Source organism: Amphiprion ocellaris, chromosome 6 (assembly GCF_022539595.1).
Source record: "Amphiprion ocellaris isolate individual 3 ecotype Okinawa chromosome 6, ASM2253959v1, whole genome shotgun sequence".
NCBI classification, from domain to species: domain Eukaryota; kingdom Metazoa; phylum Chordata; class Actinopteri; family Pomacentridae; genus Amphiprion; species Amphiprion ocellaris.
In genome coordinates, this window is record NC_072771.1 from 38,757,987 (window position 1) to 38,771,573 (window position 13,587).

The window sequence follows — 13,587 nt, forward strand, 5'->3', positions numbered from 1 at the left end:
TTCTTGAAGAACATTCACAAAAAAATCTACCAAAATCCAGCGAATTTCACTGGATTTTGGTAGATTTTTATGTAAATGTTCTTAAGAAACATTTTTAACATTTCTTTTTTTTCAGCAAAAAATATTCAAAGATCCCCGAAAAATGCTGAAAATGTGGACATCAGAAATTTCACTGTGATATTTTTTCTCCCACATTTTCAAATTTTAAAACGGGTCAATTTGACCCGCAGGACGACACGAGGGTTAACCTTATTTAGAATTTTCTTGTAAAATTCAACTCAAAACCTGATAATTTCAAGACTGTTTGACTTAACAAGATATTTAAGATGCATTGTCTTAAAACAAGTCCCTCCATCTGCTGAAATGTCACTTGTAAAGTGAATTTATCTTTAACTGAGTGGGATGAGACATTTGGACTAAAAATGAGACAAATAGACTTGGTAAGATTTGGAGTTTTTGCAGTGCACCAAGTAATTTACTTTCCACAGTGCGGGATGGACGTCCAGTTTGCCATCTCCTCATTATCAGGCGCTGTGTCCTCTCCACGTCCACACTCCATTCTCATCAGGATTAACAACATATATGTGTGTTTGCTGCACAGACGAGGTTCAGCTGTGACCATTTTCCTTCTCTCTCCTCCCCGTCAGTCCATCAGCCTCATTGAAAGAGGAAACCCGTCACGCAGCCTGGAGAACGTCTGCCGATGGGCCTTTGTGCAGCAGAAAGGTGACCCCGACCACGCCGAGCACCACGACCATGCCATTTTCCTCACTCGCCAAGGCTTCGGCCCCACTGGCATGCAGGGTAAGATCTGGGAGGATAGGCATGCTCATCCCCTGATGTTCACAATGGAAAACCTTGACTCATCGATAGGTGGAAGAGAAAAGCAGCACAACTTGGACATTTAATTGTATATTTACTGGCAGCAGGTATCTAGAATACAGAAAGGTCAACTCATGTAGTAGTAGTAGTAGTAGCAGTAGTAGCAGTAGTAGCAGCAGTAGTAGCAGTAGTAGTGGTAGTAGTAGTAGTAGTAGTAGTGGTAGTAGCAGTAGTGGTAGTAGTAGTAGTAGTAGTAGTGGTAGTAGTAGTAGTAGCAGAAGTAGTAGCAGTAGTGGTAGTAGTAGTAGTGATAGTGGTAGTAGTAGTAGTGGTAGTAGTAGTAGTAGTAGTGGTAGTGGTAGTAGTAGTAGTGGTAGTAGTAGTAGTAGTAGCAGTAGTAGCAGCAGTAGTAGCAGTAGTAGTGGTAGTAGTAGTAGTAGTAGTAGTGGTAGTAGCAGTAGTGGTAGTAGTAGTAGTAGTAGTAGTAGTAGTAGTAGTAGTAGTGGTAGTAGTAGTAGTGGTAGTAGTAGTAGTAGTAGTAGTGGTAGTAGCAGTAGTGGTAGTAGTAGTAGTAGTAGTAGTAGTAGTAGTAGTGGTAGTAGTAGTAGTGGTAGTAGTAGTAGTAGTAGTAGTGGTAGTAGCAGTAGTAGTAGCAGTAGTAGCAGAAGTAGTAGCAGTAGTGGTAGTAGTAGTAGTGATAGTGGTAGTAGTAGTAGTGGTAGTAGTAGTAGTAGTAGTGGTAGTGGTAGTAGTAGTAGTAGTAGTAGTAGCAGTAGTAGCAGTAGTAGCAGCAGTAGTAGCAGTAGTAGTGGTAGTAGTAGTAGTAGTAGTAGTAGTAGTAGTAGTAGTGGTAGTAGCAGTAGTGGTAGTAGTAGTAGTAGTAGTAGTAGTAGTAGTAGTGGTAGTAGTAGTAGTGGTAGTAGTAGTAGTAGTAGCAGTAGTAGCAGAAGTAGTAGCAGTAGTGGTAGTAGTAGTAGTGATAGTGGTAGTAGTAGTAGTGGTAGTAGTAGTAGTGGTAGTGGTAGTAGTAGTAGTAGTAGTAGTGGTAGTAGTAGTAGTAGTAGTGGTAGTGGTAGTAGTAGTAGTAGTAGTGGTAGTAGTAGTAGTAGTAGTGGTAGTAGTAGTAGTAGCAGTAGTAGCAGAAGTAGTAGCAGTAGTAGCAGTAGTAGTAGTAGTAGCGGCAGTAGTAGTAGCAGTAGTGGTAGTAGTAGTATTAGTATTAGTAGTAGTAGCAGTAGTAGTAGCAGTAATAGTAGTAGCAGTAGCAGCAGTAGTAGTAGTAGTAGCAGTAGTAGCAGTAGTAGCAGAAGTAGTAGCAGTAGTAGTAGTAGTAGCGGCAGTAGTAGCAGTAGTAGCAGTAATAGTAGTAGCAGTAGCAGCAGTAGTAGTAGTAGCAGCAGTAGTAGCAGTAGTAGCAGTAGTAGTAGTAGTAGCGGCAGTAGTAGCAGTAGTAGTAGCAGTAGCAGTAGTAGCAGTAGTAGTAGCAGTAGTGGTAGTAGTAGTATTAGTAGTAGTAGTAGTAGCAGTAGTAGTAGCAGTAGTAGTATTAGTATTAGTAGTAGTAGTAGTAGCAGCAGTAGTAGTAGTAGTAGCAGTAGTAGCAGTAGTAGTAGCAGTAGTGGTAGTAGTAGTATTAGTAGTAGTAGTAGTAGCAGTAGTAGTAGCAGTAGTAGTATTAGTATTAGTAGTAGTAGTAGTAGCAGAGAGAAGTTCTTTGTGCCCAGTCTTCTTGAGGTAAACACACGTTTTTTCTGTCTGATTATAAAACCTTCAATGCTACTGAGCTACCACAAAGCCTCCTCCTCACTGTGATGAACCACAGCATGATTGTTGCTGCATTTTTTATTTTTTTTCTTCATATTTGGCATCTTTCCTGACTTTCTATCACGGTAGATTCTGACCTTAAAGTCTGCAGGCTTGGAGCTGTTTGCTCTGTCTGCCTGCTATCCACTGCTGCTCCCACGTTTTATGTCCTCCACATCAGTCAGACTGAAACAATGATCGCAACCGAAGGTCCAACGTCAGCACCGTTAACTTGCTTTATGCCTTTTTGAAGATAAGTCCTTTATTTCTCCCCACGCCAGGGGAAATTCACATTGTTACAGCAGCTTATGTAGCAATAGACGTAGTAATAGGAATAAAATAATAATAGAATAGTAGTAATAATATTTACAATATATACAGGGGTGAGAGATGAGGATGAAATAGTACAGTATTGACACATTGTATGACAATGACAGTATAAAGTGGCTTAAAAAAATAAATAAATAAAGTTTAAAAGTGCAGAGATGTGCAGTGCAATAATGTCTGTGCAAATTTTATGGTTTGGGGTGGTAATGATATAGTCCAGTTTATGTTAACATCAGCCAGTGATGCTGATGTTGTAAAGTCTTATAGCAGATGGGATGAAGGACCTGTGATAGCGTTCCTTCTTGCAGGGTGGATGTCTCAGTCTGCTGCTGAAGGAGCTGCTTAAAGACCCCACAGTGTCATGCAGTGGGTGAGAGGGATTGTCCATGATGGATGTGAGCTTTGACAACATCCTCCTCTCACCCACCTCCTCTATGGAGTCCAGGGAACAGTCCAGGACAGAACCTCCTCCTGACCTTCTGTTTAGTCTCTTTCTGTCCCTTTCAGTGCTCCCTGCTCCCCAGCAGACCACTGCATAGAAAATAGCAGACGCTACCACAGAGTCATAGAATGTCCTGAGCAGAGTCCTGCACACTCCAAAGGACCTCAGTCTCCTCAGCAGGTGGAGACGACTTTGGCCCTTCTTGTACAGGACCTCTGTATTGTGTGTCCAGTCCAGTTTATTGTTGAGGTGAACACCCAGGTATTTGTATGTGTCCACCATGTCAATGTCCAAACCCTGGATGTTCACCGGTGCAGTCTGAGGTGTCCTCCTCCTGCTGAAGTCCACGATCATCTCCTTCATCTTACTGGCGTTGAGCTGCAGATGGTTTCGCTCACACCAGTCCACAAAGTCAGAGATGACCATCCTGTACTTCCTCTCGTCCCCCTCAGATACCCGACAATGGCTGTATCATTGGAGAACTTCTGGAGGTGACAGCTCCCAGAGTTGTAGTGGAAGTCCGATGTGTACAGGGTGAAGAGAAAGGGGGACAGACTGTCCTCTGTGGACCTCCATGCTGCTGACTACCACATCAGACACACAGTCCTGAAGCCTCACGTACTGTGGTCTGTTGGTGAGGTAGTCGATGGTCCAAGCAGCCAGGTGACAGTCTACTCCTGCTCCTTCAAGCTTCACCCTAAGCAGAGAAGGCTGGATGGTGTTGAAAGCACTGGAGAAGTCGAAGAACATGATGCTCACAGTGCTGCTGGGTTTCTCCAGGTGAGTCAGTGATCTGTGCAGCAGGTAGACCACTGCATCATCCACTCCAATGTTCGGTTGGTAGGCGAACTGCAGTGGATCCAGATACTGGCTCACCTGGGGACGGAGGTTCTTGAGGACGATCCTCTCCATGGTCTTCATCAGTTGAGAAGTGAGGGCCACAGGTCTGAAGTGGTTAGGCTCCCTGGGGTTCCTGGTCTTAGAGACAGGAACCAGGCAGGAAGTCTTCCATAACAGAGGAACCCTCTCCAGACTCAGGCTCAGGTTAAAGATGTGCAGCAGCACCTGACAGAGCTGGTCTGCACAGTCTCTAAGGAGTGTGGAGCTGATTCCATCAGGACCTGCAGCTTTCCTGGTCTTGATCTTTTTAAGCTCACTTCTCACCTGATCAGCTGTTATGGAGAGGCAGGGGGAGGGTGGCAGGGGGAGGGGTGATGGTGGTGGTGGGGGGTGAGACGAGGAGGGGTGATGGGGCTGTATGCGGAGTCCGGAGGTGGTAGAAGACGGGGATGGGAGGAGGGGTGCTGTTGGTGGTGTTGGTGGTAGAGAGCTGAGGTGTGAAGAAGGAGCTGGCTGGTCGGTGCTTTGATGAGAGGGGGGAGGAGTGGGAGCAGAGTCAGATCTGTTAAAGAACAGATTCAGCTCATTGGCCCACTCCTGGCCTCCTGCTGCAGCTCCCCTCTCATGGCCTCTGCTGTAACCAGAGATGGATCTCAGGTCTCTCCAGACCTCCCTTGTGTTATTGTCCTGCAGGTGAGATTCCATCTTGGTCCTGTAGCTGGCCTTGTCCGCCTTGATCTTCTTTTTTATCTCCTTCTGCACCCTCCTCAGCTCCTCTTTGTCCCCAGATCCAAAAACCCTCCTCTTCTCCTTCAGCAGGGCCTTCAGTTCCAGGGACACCCAGGGTTTGCTGTTAGAGAAACACCGTACTTTCCTGGTCGGTACGATGTTCTCTGCACAGAAGTTGATATAGTCCGTAACAGTGTCTGTCAGTGCATCAATGTCCTCCCCGTGTGGACCACACAGCATTTATTTGCCTCTTTCAACAGCAGCTGCATTTATGTTTCACTTGGAAGCGAGCGTTGTGTGCTTTGACTAATCCACTGATAAATTAATGCCGTGTGGTATACAAGCACATACCAGACATGTTTTACAGCCACACTTCTCAGCCTTTTGGAACTTCAGGCCCAGTTTTGGTTAAAAAAAAAAAAAAAAAGAAAGATAAAAATTCCAAGAACTACTTTCAAATAAATGACAAAAAATCTAACATGACTATAAAAAGGAGAAAAATATCTTGGGCTGTAAATATGAGTTACAGCTCTGTCAGCTGTCATGATCAAAATAAATGTTCTTCAATGACGTCGTGGTGGGATGAGAGAGAGAGACGACCAGAGCAGCATTCAGAGTTGTTCGTTGTTAAACGCCTTTGATTCTGTGACTTTCACATTGGAAAACCGGAAAATACTGGAAAAACGGACAAAGATGGATATTTACTGACAGCAGGCATCCAGAATAAAGCAAGGTCAACTCAGGTAGTAGTACAAGAAGAGGTAGTAGTAGTAGAGGTAAGAAGAAGTAGTAGTAATAGTTGTAGAGGAAGAATGAAAAGTAGTAGTGGTAGTCTACAATGTTAGACCAAACAAACATCCCAAACATTCAGAATCATTTATCTGGTTATTTTATTGACCCAAACAAGCCATGGGTTTGGGTAAATCATGAACTTCTAGGCATTTATAACCTTTAACGTTCCTATCGTTCATTGACTAACCCCCTAAAAAACTCCAAAATTTGCCTTTGTTTAGCAGTTTTTTCTTTTTATAGAACAACCAACCTCCTGCCTTCAAATGGTTCAGATGTAGCTCCAAAAGCACAGCAGATCTCCTGTAAATTTAGATTTGAGAGGAAGAAGAGCTCTTGTCCACTCAGGTTAAGATTCACAGATCTGACTGCAGACAGTAGAAAGCAGCTCTCAGTAAAACTACACACTGAGTTCTGTGTTATTTTTGAAATATTGCACCACAAACAAACTGCATCCAGCTCCGCCTTTATTGGTGTCGTTTCAGATTCAGACGTCTCAAATTAAATCTAACAGTCTAAAGAGCCGGATTCCTCCTGGGAGAAACCAGGTTATTCTCATTTTAGCTTGATTTTATTTGTGTACTTTCCGTGGCTCCTGGTAATTCAGATGAAACAGCATGTTAAATGAATTTAAACAAAAAAGATTCACTTGAAGCCCTGAGAGATGGCAAAGGATGGTAATACAACACCCAAATACACTGCAGGGACAGACACTTTTATCATCATTATTATCTGCCATTCATGAAAATAATCAGTGAAGTCAGCTGCTTTGCTCTGAATGTGGAAACAAAATTAACGCCAGATTCTACATGACAGCAAATTTCACGAGTTATAAATTGTGGAAGCTGTGATATACAATGGCGAGATAGTATTGGAGTAATTCAGCCGTACATGTTTGTGTGGTTTGCACCGTGATGGTCGCAAATGCTGCAGACAGTGTGGATGAGTCTATTGTGTGGAAGTGAAGTTTCACAGATTTGTTTTGAACCCAAAAAACCCAAAGTAAGATCACAGCGGTTACGTGGTGCAATGAGACGATGCAGCCAGATGAAAAGGTCACGGTATCAGAGTAATTACGACTCATTACCACATCTCACAGCCACCCGTCAAACAGTCGAGGAGACATTTCAACGTGGAGGAGTCGGCTGACAGGCCTGTCAGGTGTCATTATACAGTAGCTGTGATGTCTGGAGGCTCAGAGACACACTGAGAACTACAACTGGAGTTTTCTTTTTTCCACTACAAGCCGTATCCCAACCCCAAACATTAACATGAACCCAGACTTCTCTTAGACATGTTTTCAATCAACCCTCTGAACTCAAAATGCACATTATCTTTGAGAGAATCACCAAAATTAACCCAATTTCTCAACCTAGAAAATGTGAAAGCACAAAGCAATGTCTGAATTTTCAGCTTTCTGACAGTCCTTGAAGTACACATCTGCGATTTAATCTAAATCATTTAATTCTGCATGTCTAATTTAAACATTCGCCCAATATTATTTTGTTTATAGCATTCGTGATTTAACCTCTGAACTCTTAAAGCCACATGCAAGTTTTAAAGACTCGTTAGACTGATTACACTTGTGCAGGTTTTCCATATAGATATTGTCTTTACATATGTGCATATTTTATTTATTTAACATTCATAGACATTTAGAAGTTCTGTCATTTTCAAGCTGTGGTTGCGCTGTTTCCATAGCGGTGCAGGACTTGAAGTGAACCTACAGTGAGTAAAAAAAAGTGACCAGAAGAAAAAAACACCCAGAAACGTGTACAATTTCTGCTGTTTACAGTGAATTATGATTTGATGGTTTGAGTCTACCAGAGCATGACACAGGTCACAGTTTTAGGGTTTTATCAGGTGTCAGAATCACAAAAAACTCCATCTGGTCATGAATGTGTTCCACAGTGGCTGGTTTCCATGTGGTCTTCACTCTAGATCTTTTTCTTCTTCTTCTAATTGACTGAGCCTAATGTTGTGTTTAAACTCTCCAAAATTCTGCAAACTGAAACTGAGATTTAAAAACTGGAGTCAGCTGTCTGACGTGACCTCATCTGGGATCAAGCAAACATGGATTTTGAGGAGTAAGATGATGTTCTTGTTTATTTTCAGAGGAACTTTTCATTTTCAGGACACTTTGAGTTGTAATCTGGACGCAGTATTCATTTGGCTCAAAGTGGAAAATATCCACACTGAGCATTTATTTATTTATTTATTTATTTAGCCAAACTCTGCCTAAAATGTCACACCAGTGGCTCTTTTTCACTTTATCCCTTCCTTTCTTTACATTCAGCGTCTCTGAAATATGCCTTGTGAATTCTCTCGAGCATTTTTCCTCTCATGCTTTGCAGAATTACTGTGTTTTTGAGTGAGTTCTCATCTGAAAGTGTTTATTTCCTCACTCGAGCTGATTTTCTTTGGCCTCTGAAACATTTCATCATCCACTGCTGCTGTTGCGGTTTTAAACAGATGTGTTTTTTCCCCCTTTAGACTGCAGGAGTTGCTCTGTTAGAGGGTTTTTTTTCTGCTCCCTCCTCTGGTTGTTCTTCTGCCTGCTCATACTGATAAGCTGCAGTTTGTTGGCCACATGCAGGTCGAAAGATTGTGATCTCATCAGGATGTGCTGCATTCTGGGAGGAGCATCGTGTCGTCTCCGCATGAACATAAGACCTTTATGGGCAGATTACACTTGTGCAGGTTTTCCATATAGATATTGTCTTTATATACACCACCGCTCAAAAGTCTGGGATCACCCAGATAATGCCATGTTTTCCATTAAACTCCCACTTTTCTCCATGTGCTAACATAACTGCACAAAGGTTTTCTAATCATCAGTGAGCCTTTCAACACCATTAGCTAACACAATGTAGCATTAGAACACAGGAGTGATGGTTGCTGGAAATGTTCCTCTGTACCTCTATGGAGATATTCCATTAAAAATCAGCTGTTTCCAGCTACAATAGTCATTTACCACATTAACAATGTCTACACTGGATTTATCATTCATTTAATGTTGTCTTCATTGAAACATACTGTTGTCCTTTCAAAAATAAGGATATTTCTGAGTGACCCCAGACTTTTGACTGGTAGTGTATGTGCATATTTCATTTGTTTAACATTGTGATCTTTATGCCAAATTTGCTTGTTGCATTATTGCAGCTCACAGTTTTTTGAAACAAATCCTCCAGTGTCATTAGTTCTTTGTGTAAATTGTAAAATCTGGTGCAAGTTTGACTTCTGGCTTGTCAAGCTGTGTGGAAGCTGTTTTGTTGCCGTGCTTCTCAGTGTTTTTTCCTGCTTTAGAGAGGTTTTAGATGGGCTTTTGAAGGTGCTACACTGTTAAGAACCTCACACTTGCACGTTTGTCAAGTGCCATTAATATTCCCAATACTCTTCCCTCAAATGCATCCGGCACATTCTAATCTTATCTCTGTTCAGCTTCCTGTTATTCTTCTTCTGTTTCTGCACTCGACACCAAACTGTCCTCCAGTTTCTGAGCAGCACACAATGTTCTGAGACGTTTTCTCCAGTTGAGTTTGCCAAAAAACCATACCTTACTTCTGCTGATTTTAGCAGAGATGCTTCAACCCTGTCTATCCACAGAATATATGGATGTGTTGGGTTTTCATGTATATTTCAGTGTCTAAATTAATCAAGTTAATAATAATCTCCATAATAAATTAGGCTATGGAGTTTAGGGCATAATATTTAGATTAGTTAGGTTTAGTTCCTTAATTTCTCATATCATCAGGTCTATATTTTTTCATTAGTAATTATTATTAATATTTATTTACTCGTATGATTATTAGTTATTCTGAAGGATCTCAGCCTTATATTATTAGAATTATAGTGAGGTAGAGTGGTATTTGATATACTTTTTGTAGGGTTTTACGCCCTAATATGTTGATAGATATCACATACTGCTGTAGCATGAACCAAACTGCGTGCATGTCCACTACATGGATGCAGAAAACTTGAATCAACCTTTAGATCCGAGCAGAAATGAATGAACGAGAATCCTGTAATAACCACTTGTGGCCACAGGATCTGCTGTCGTTACAACTCTTCAAAAGAACCACGGTGTTCTTTATGAAAGGATTTTGTTTCTTCAACCACTTGAACTCTGGTCTGACTCACCACATGCAGGTTGTGAGTATAAGTCGGCTACATGACCCACTGTCCTCAGGTAGATGCTTCAGGTTCGTTAAATCGCAGGCAAACAGACTGAAAAACAGCTTCTACCTCAGAGAAATAAGAGAAGATTTGAGATTCAAGAGGTTTTTTGTCATATGCAAAGAAAACCAGAGTGTTACTCTGTACAGGCAAATTCTTACTTTGCTGAACTGAGCTCTGGACCGTCTGGACCTAAGTACCTGCTAGCGGTCCTTACTACCCATTGATGCACTTTATATTTATTACTCAAGGAACGGTGGAGTTATGTGATGATCGACGTACGTTTGTCTGTCTGTCTGTTCGCAACATTATTCACAAACAGACTAACAGATTTGGATGAAATTTCCAGGGAAGATCAGAAATGACACAAGGACCAAGTGATTAGATTCTGACAGTGATGCAGCTTATAGTCTGGATCCACGGATTAGTTAAAGATTTCTGTATCATTGCCAGATAGCAGCACGGCATCACTGTAACCATGACAAGAAGTGAACACTACATGATAGAATAGAATAGAATAGAATAGAATATTCTTTATTGTCATTATACAATGTATAACGAGATTGCAGAGCTTCTCCTTTACAGTGCAAGGAAATCTTACAGTAATGCAAAAACAGTCTATTTACATATATACAGTATAAATAACAGAGATAAATAACGGAGTGAATATAAATAGCAGTGAATGAGACAGTGGTGTATATTGCACAGATGCACTATGCTACCTGCTGATGATCACATGATTGTGATCCTACTACAAATCCACCACTGAGGACTTATCAGGACTTATCCATCAGAAATGATCCAAGGAACAACTGATTAAATTGTGGGGGTGTTTCTGAGTCCCATCAATTCCCGCCGCCCGTTACATATTTAGGTCACGTGATCTGGTATCTGTACATAACATACACATGCAGAACACACACCTGTACTTGTTTGTAGGTACATCTATATTAAAAGGACACATTCTATAGTGCCGTGATTTCTGACCATCAATAACTAATAAACAAATGCTGCATTTCTGATAATGCCATACGGGGGAATGAGCAGCCTTGGAGAAGTACTTTTCTTGTTTATCATGCAAATAAGAGATTATTTACCATTTTAGTTTCAAATTTGCAATCCCAATTAAGAAATTGTGTTCTATTCTATTCTATTGGCCGAGTGTCTCAGGCATCATTCTCCTCTGAAAATGGAGCTGGAATGAAAGGTTTTTTTGTTTGTGTTTTGGTTTGTCCATTATAATCACGTTTCTCATCCACCACATCTATCCCAGCCCCACCATTTAGAGTGAAGCGGCATCCTATGCTTAGCCCCGCCCACGACAGCCGTGATTGGTTTAAAGAAAAACAAACAAGCCAGATTGCTTTTCCCCCTACAGCAGAATAATAACGTGGTGTAGACAAGCTATTACGTTCTACAGAACGGGATGGCCAAGGCGCTGAGTTCTGCTCAGCGTTGGTTTCGGTTCATTTAGATTCATGCACGTTTAAAACACGGACAGAATCTAAACCACTGCAGGGATCTCGGCTGTGATGCAACACCCGCCTAAGTTGACAACCTGGACATTTATCTGAGTGACTGGTTCAGCCACCAGTCAATCAGATAAATGATCTCTGTGCGTCCGTGACTCTTCTACAAAGCAGAAACAGCCTCCGGTGCTGTAACATCCACTGCCAAGGTGTCACAATGCCATTAGAGCTGCAGCTTTAACTGTATTTGCAAACTGACAGGTGATGCAATCAATGCCTGGATTATGTAACCGAGGGGCCCGGAGGCAAGACTGATTTCATTCATCACGTGTCACCGTTGGCATTTATCCTTAGAGACACGGAGTAGTCCTTCATTTGGGATTGGTAATAGATTATGTTGGAAATACAGATTTTTTTCAGGATTTATTTGAGGCTTTTATTTATTTAGCGACCTTTTTTTAACCAGGAGAAATCCCATTGAGACTACAGACCTGTTTTGCAAGGGAGACCAAGATAGGCAGCAGCAAATAAAAAACCCAGTTACAAAATACACAGTTACAAGACAATTAAGATACCAACAAAAAACAATAAAAAGAATAAATTTAGAAGCACGTTATGAAAAATGTTGTGGAGTCGGCCTCAAGAACTCACAGTTTGGATTTAAGTTTTTCTGCAACATCTTCCATGCAAAAGGTGTAAACAAAAGCATTTTTTCCCCAATTCAGTACAGACATATGGAATAGAAAGCATCAAATGATCTTGTAAACGAAGAGAGTAAAGATCAGAACTTTTCTGTGCAGTGAAGGAGCAAATGTAGGTGGGCTTTAGTCCAAGCATTGCCTTAGATATGAAGGTATACCGATGATGGATGCCTCTAGTGGCTAAAGGAGACCATCCAACCCGAGAATAGAACTCACAGTGGTGTGTTGACGCTTCACCGTTCATAATAATGCTCAGAGAAGCAACGTGAACAGCATTCAACCATTCAAATGTTTGCCTTTTATTTGATAGAGACATGAAGAGAGAGCAGGTTGCCCCTTAAAACTTGATTTATCCCTCTGTGTCTGACGTGCATCTTTCCAGAAATCAGCTTTTTTTATATATCACTTCATAAAACAAGACAAAGCAAACTAGCTACATGAAGTTTAACAGTGAGGTCAAACGGAGCCTGAATTAAACTGTGATTGGTCTACTTGGTAGTAATATACTGTGTTTACATGCTTCTCTTCTGTGAAACAATCTGTAATTGGCTGTAACTGCATCAGGTTCGCTATTAATGCCAGTGCTTTGCCAGTGTTTGCCATGTGCCATTTGTCTTATTTTCGTAGCTGTTCAAATCTGTTTGTAGACTCAGTCGGTTGGAACAGCTGCTGTTTTTTCTGCATAGAGCTCGCTTGTGTGAACGCAGCAGCTGCTGAGCATTTATTAGCTCCAGTTCCAACACCATGCACTCCGTTTTAGCTGCCAGAAGCACCAATGCTAACTACAGTTTTGTTGTTTTAATTACAAAACCACACATTGACATATAGAAATGGAGTAGATCATATGTGAAGCCATGATTTCAATACAGGAGGAGAAACCAAGTTAAAGCAGGAAATAGTGACTCGGTAGGATGTAATTCTCGTGTTTTTCAGGTTTTTCTTTTACTGAGCTCAACAAAAAACAGCCAATAATATGCAGTTATCGCTGTCTTTGGTTTTAACCCTCCGAATTCTAAACCGTTTCTGAGCGTTTTCTGCTTCTGTCTCATTTTTACTCACTGTTGGTTCCTTTTTTCACTGCAATATAAAATCCTGCACCTCTATGTAAACAGTACAACCATGACTAGTAGTAGAGATAACTCAGAAATGTCTTCTGTGCAGTATGGCAAAGTTCTGATGCCATACATCGTTAGAAAATAGAAAAAAATGTAAGCTGATTGTCTTTGATTACATATTTAAGACAAAAAAAAAAGTAAAAACCTGGAATCAACATGTATAACATTTTTTAGTGCACTCAATAGTGGAAAAAATGTTGTGACTCCACATACTACAGACATTTCTCAACTTACATTTTTATTTAGTTTCATCTCTGCTCTGAGTAAACACTACCTGCAGTTCAACCAAAAAGCTCAGAATTTTTGTCACGACTGTTGAACACAGCTGAGTCACTTCTCACTTCCTGGTTGCACCGCGGACCAGATTTTTCAGT

At 41.2% G+C, this 13,587-nt stretch overlaps 1 protein-coding gene across 3 annotated transcripts in view; it reads left to right on the forward strand.

The window, feature by feature from the left end:
* adamts3 (ADAM metallopeptidase with thrombospondin type 1 motif, 3) overlaps positions 1-13,587 on the forward strand; it is a 264,743-nt gene that overhangs the window by 120,429 nt on the left and 130,727 nt on the right. For all 3 annotated transcript variants that reach the window (XM_055011322.1, XM_055011323.1, XM_055011324.1), the window contains exon 7: positions 648-804. In XM_055011322.1, coding sequence (XP_054867297.1) covers positions 648-804 — 157 coding nt within the window. The remainder of the gene's footprint in view (positions 1-647; positions 805-13,587) is intronic.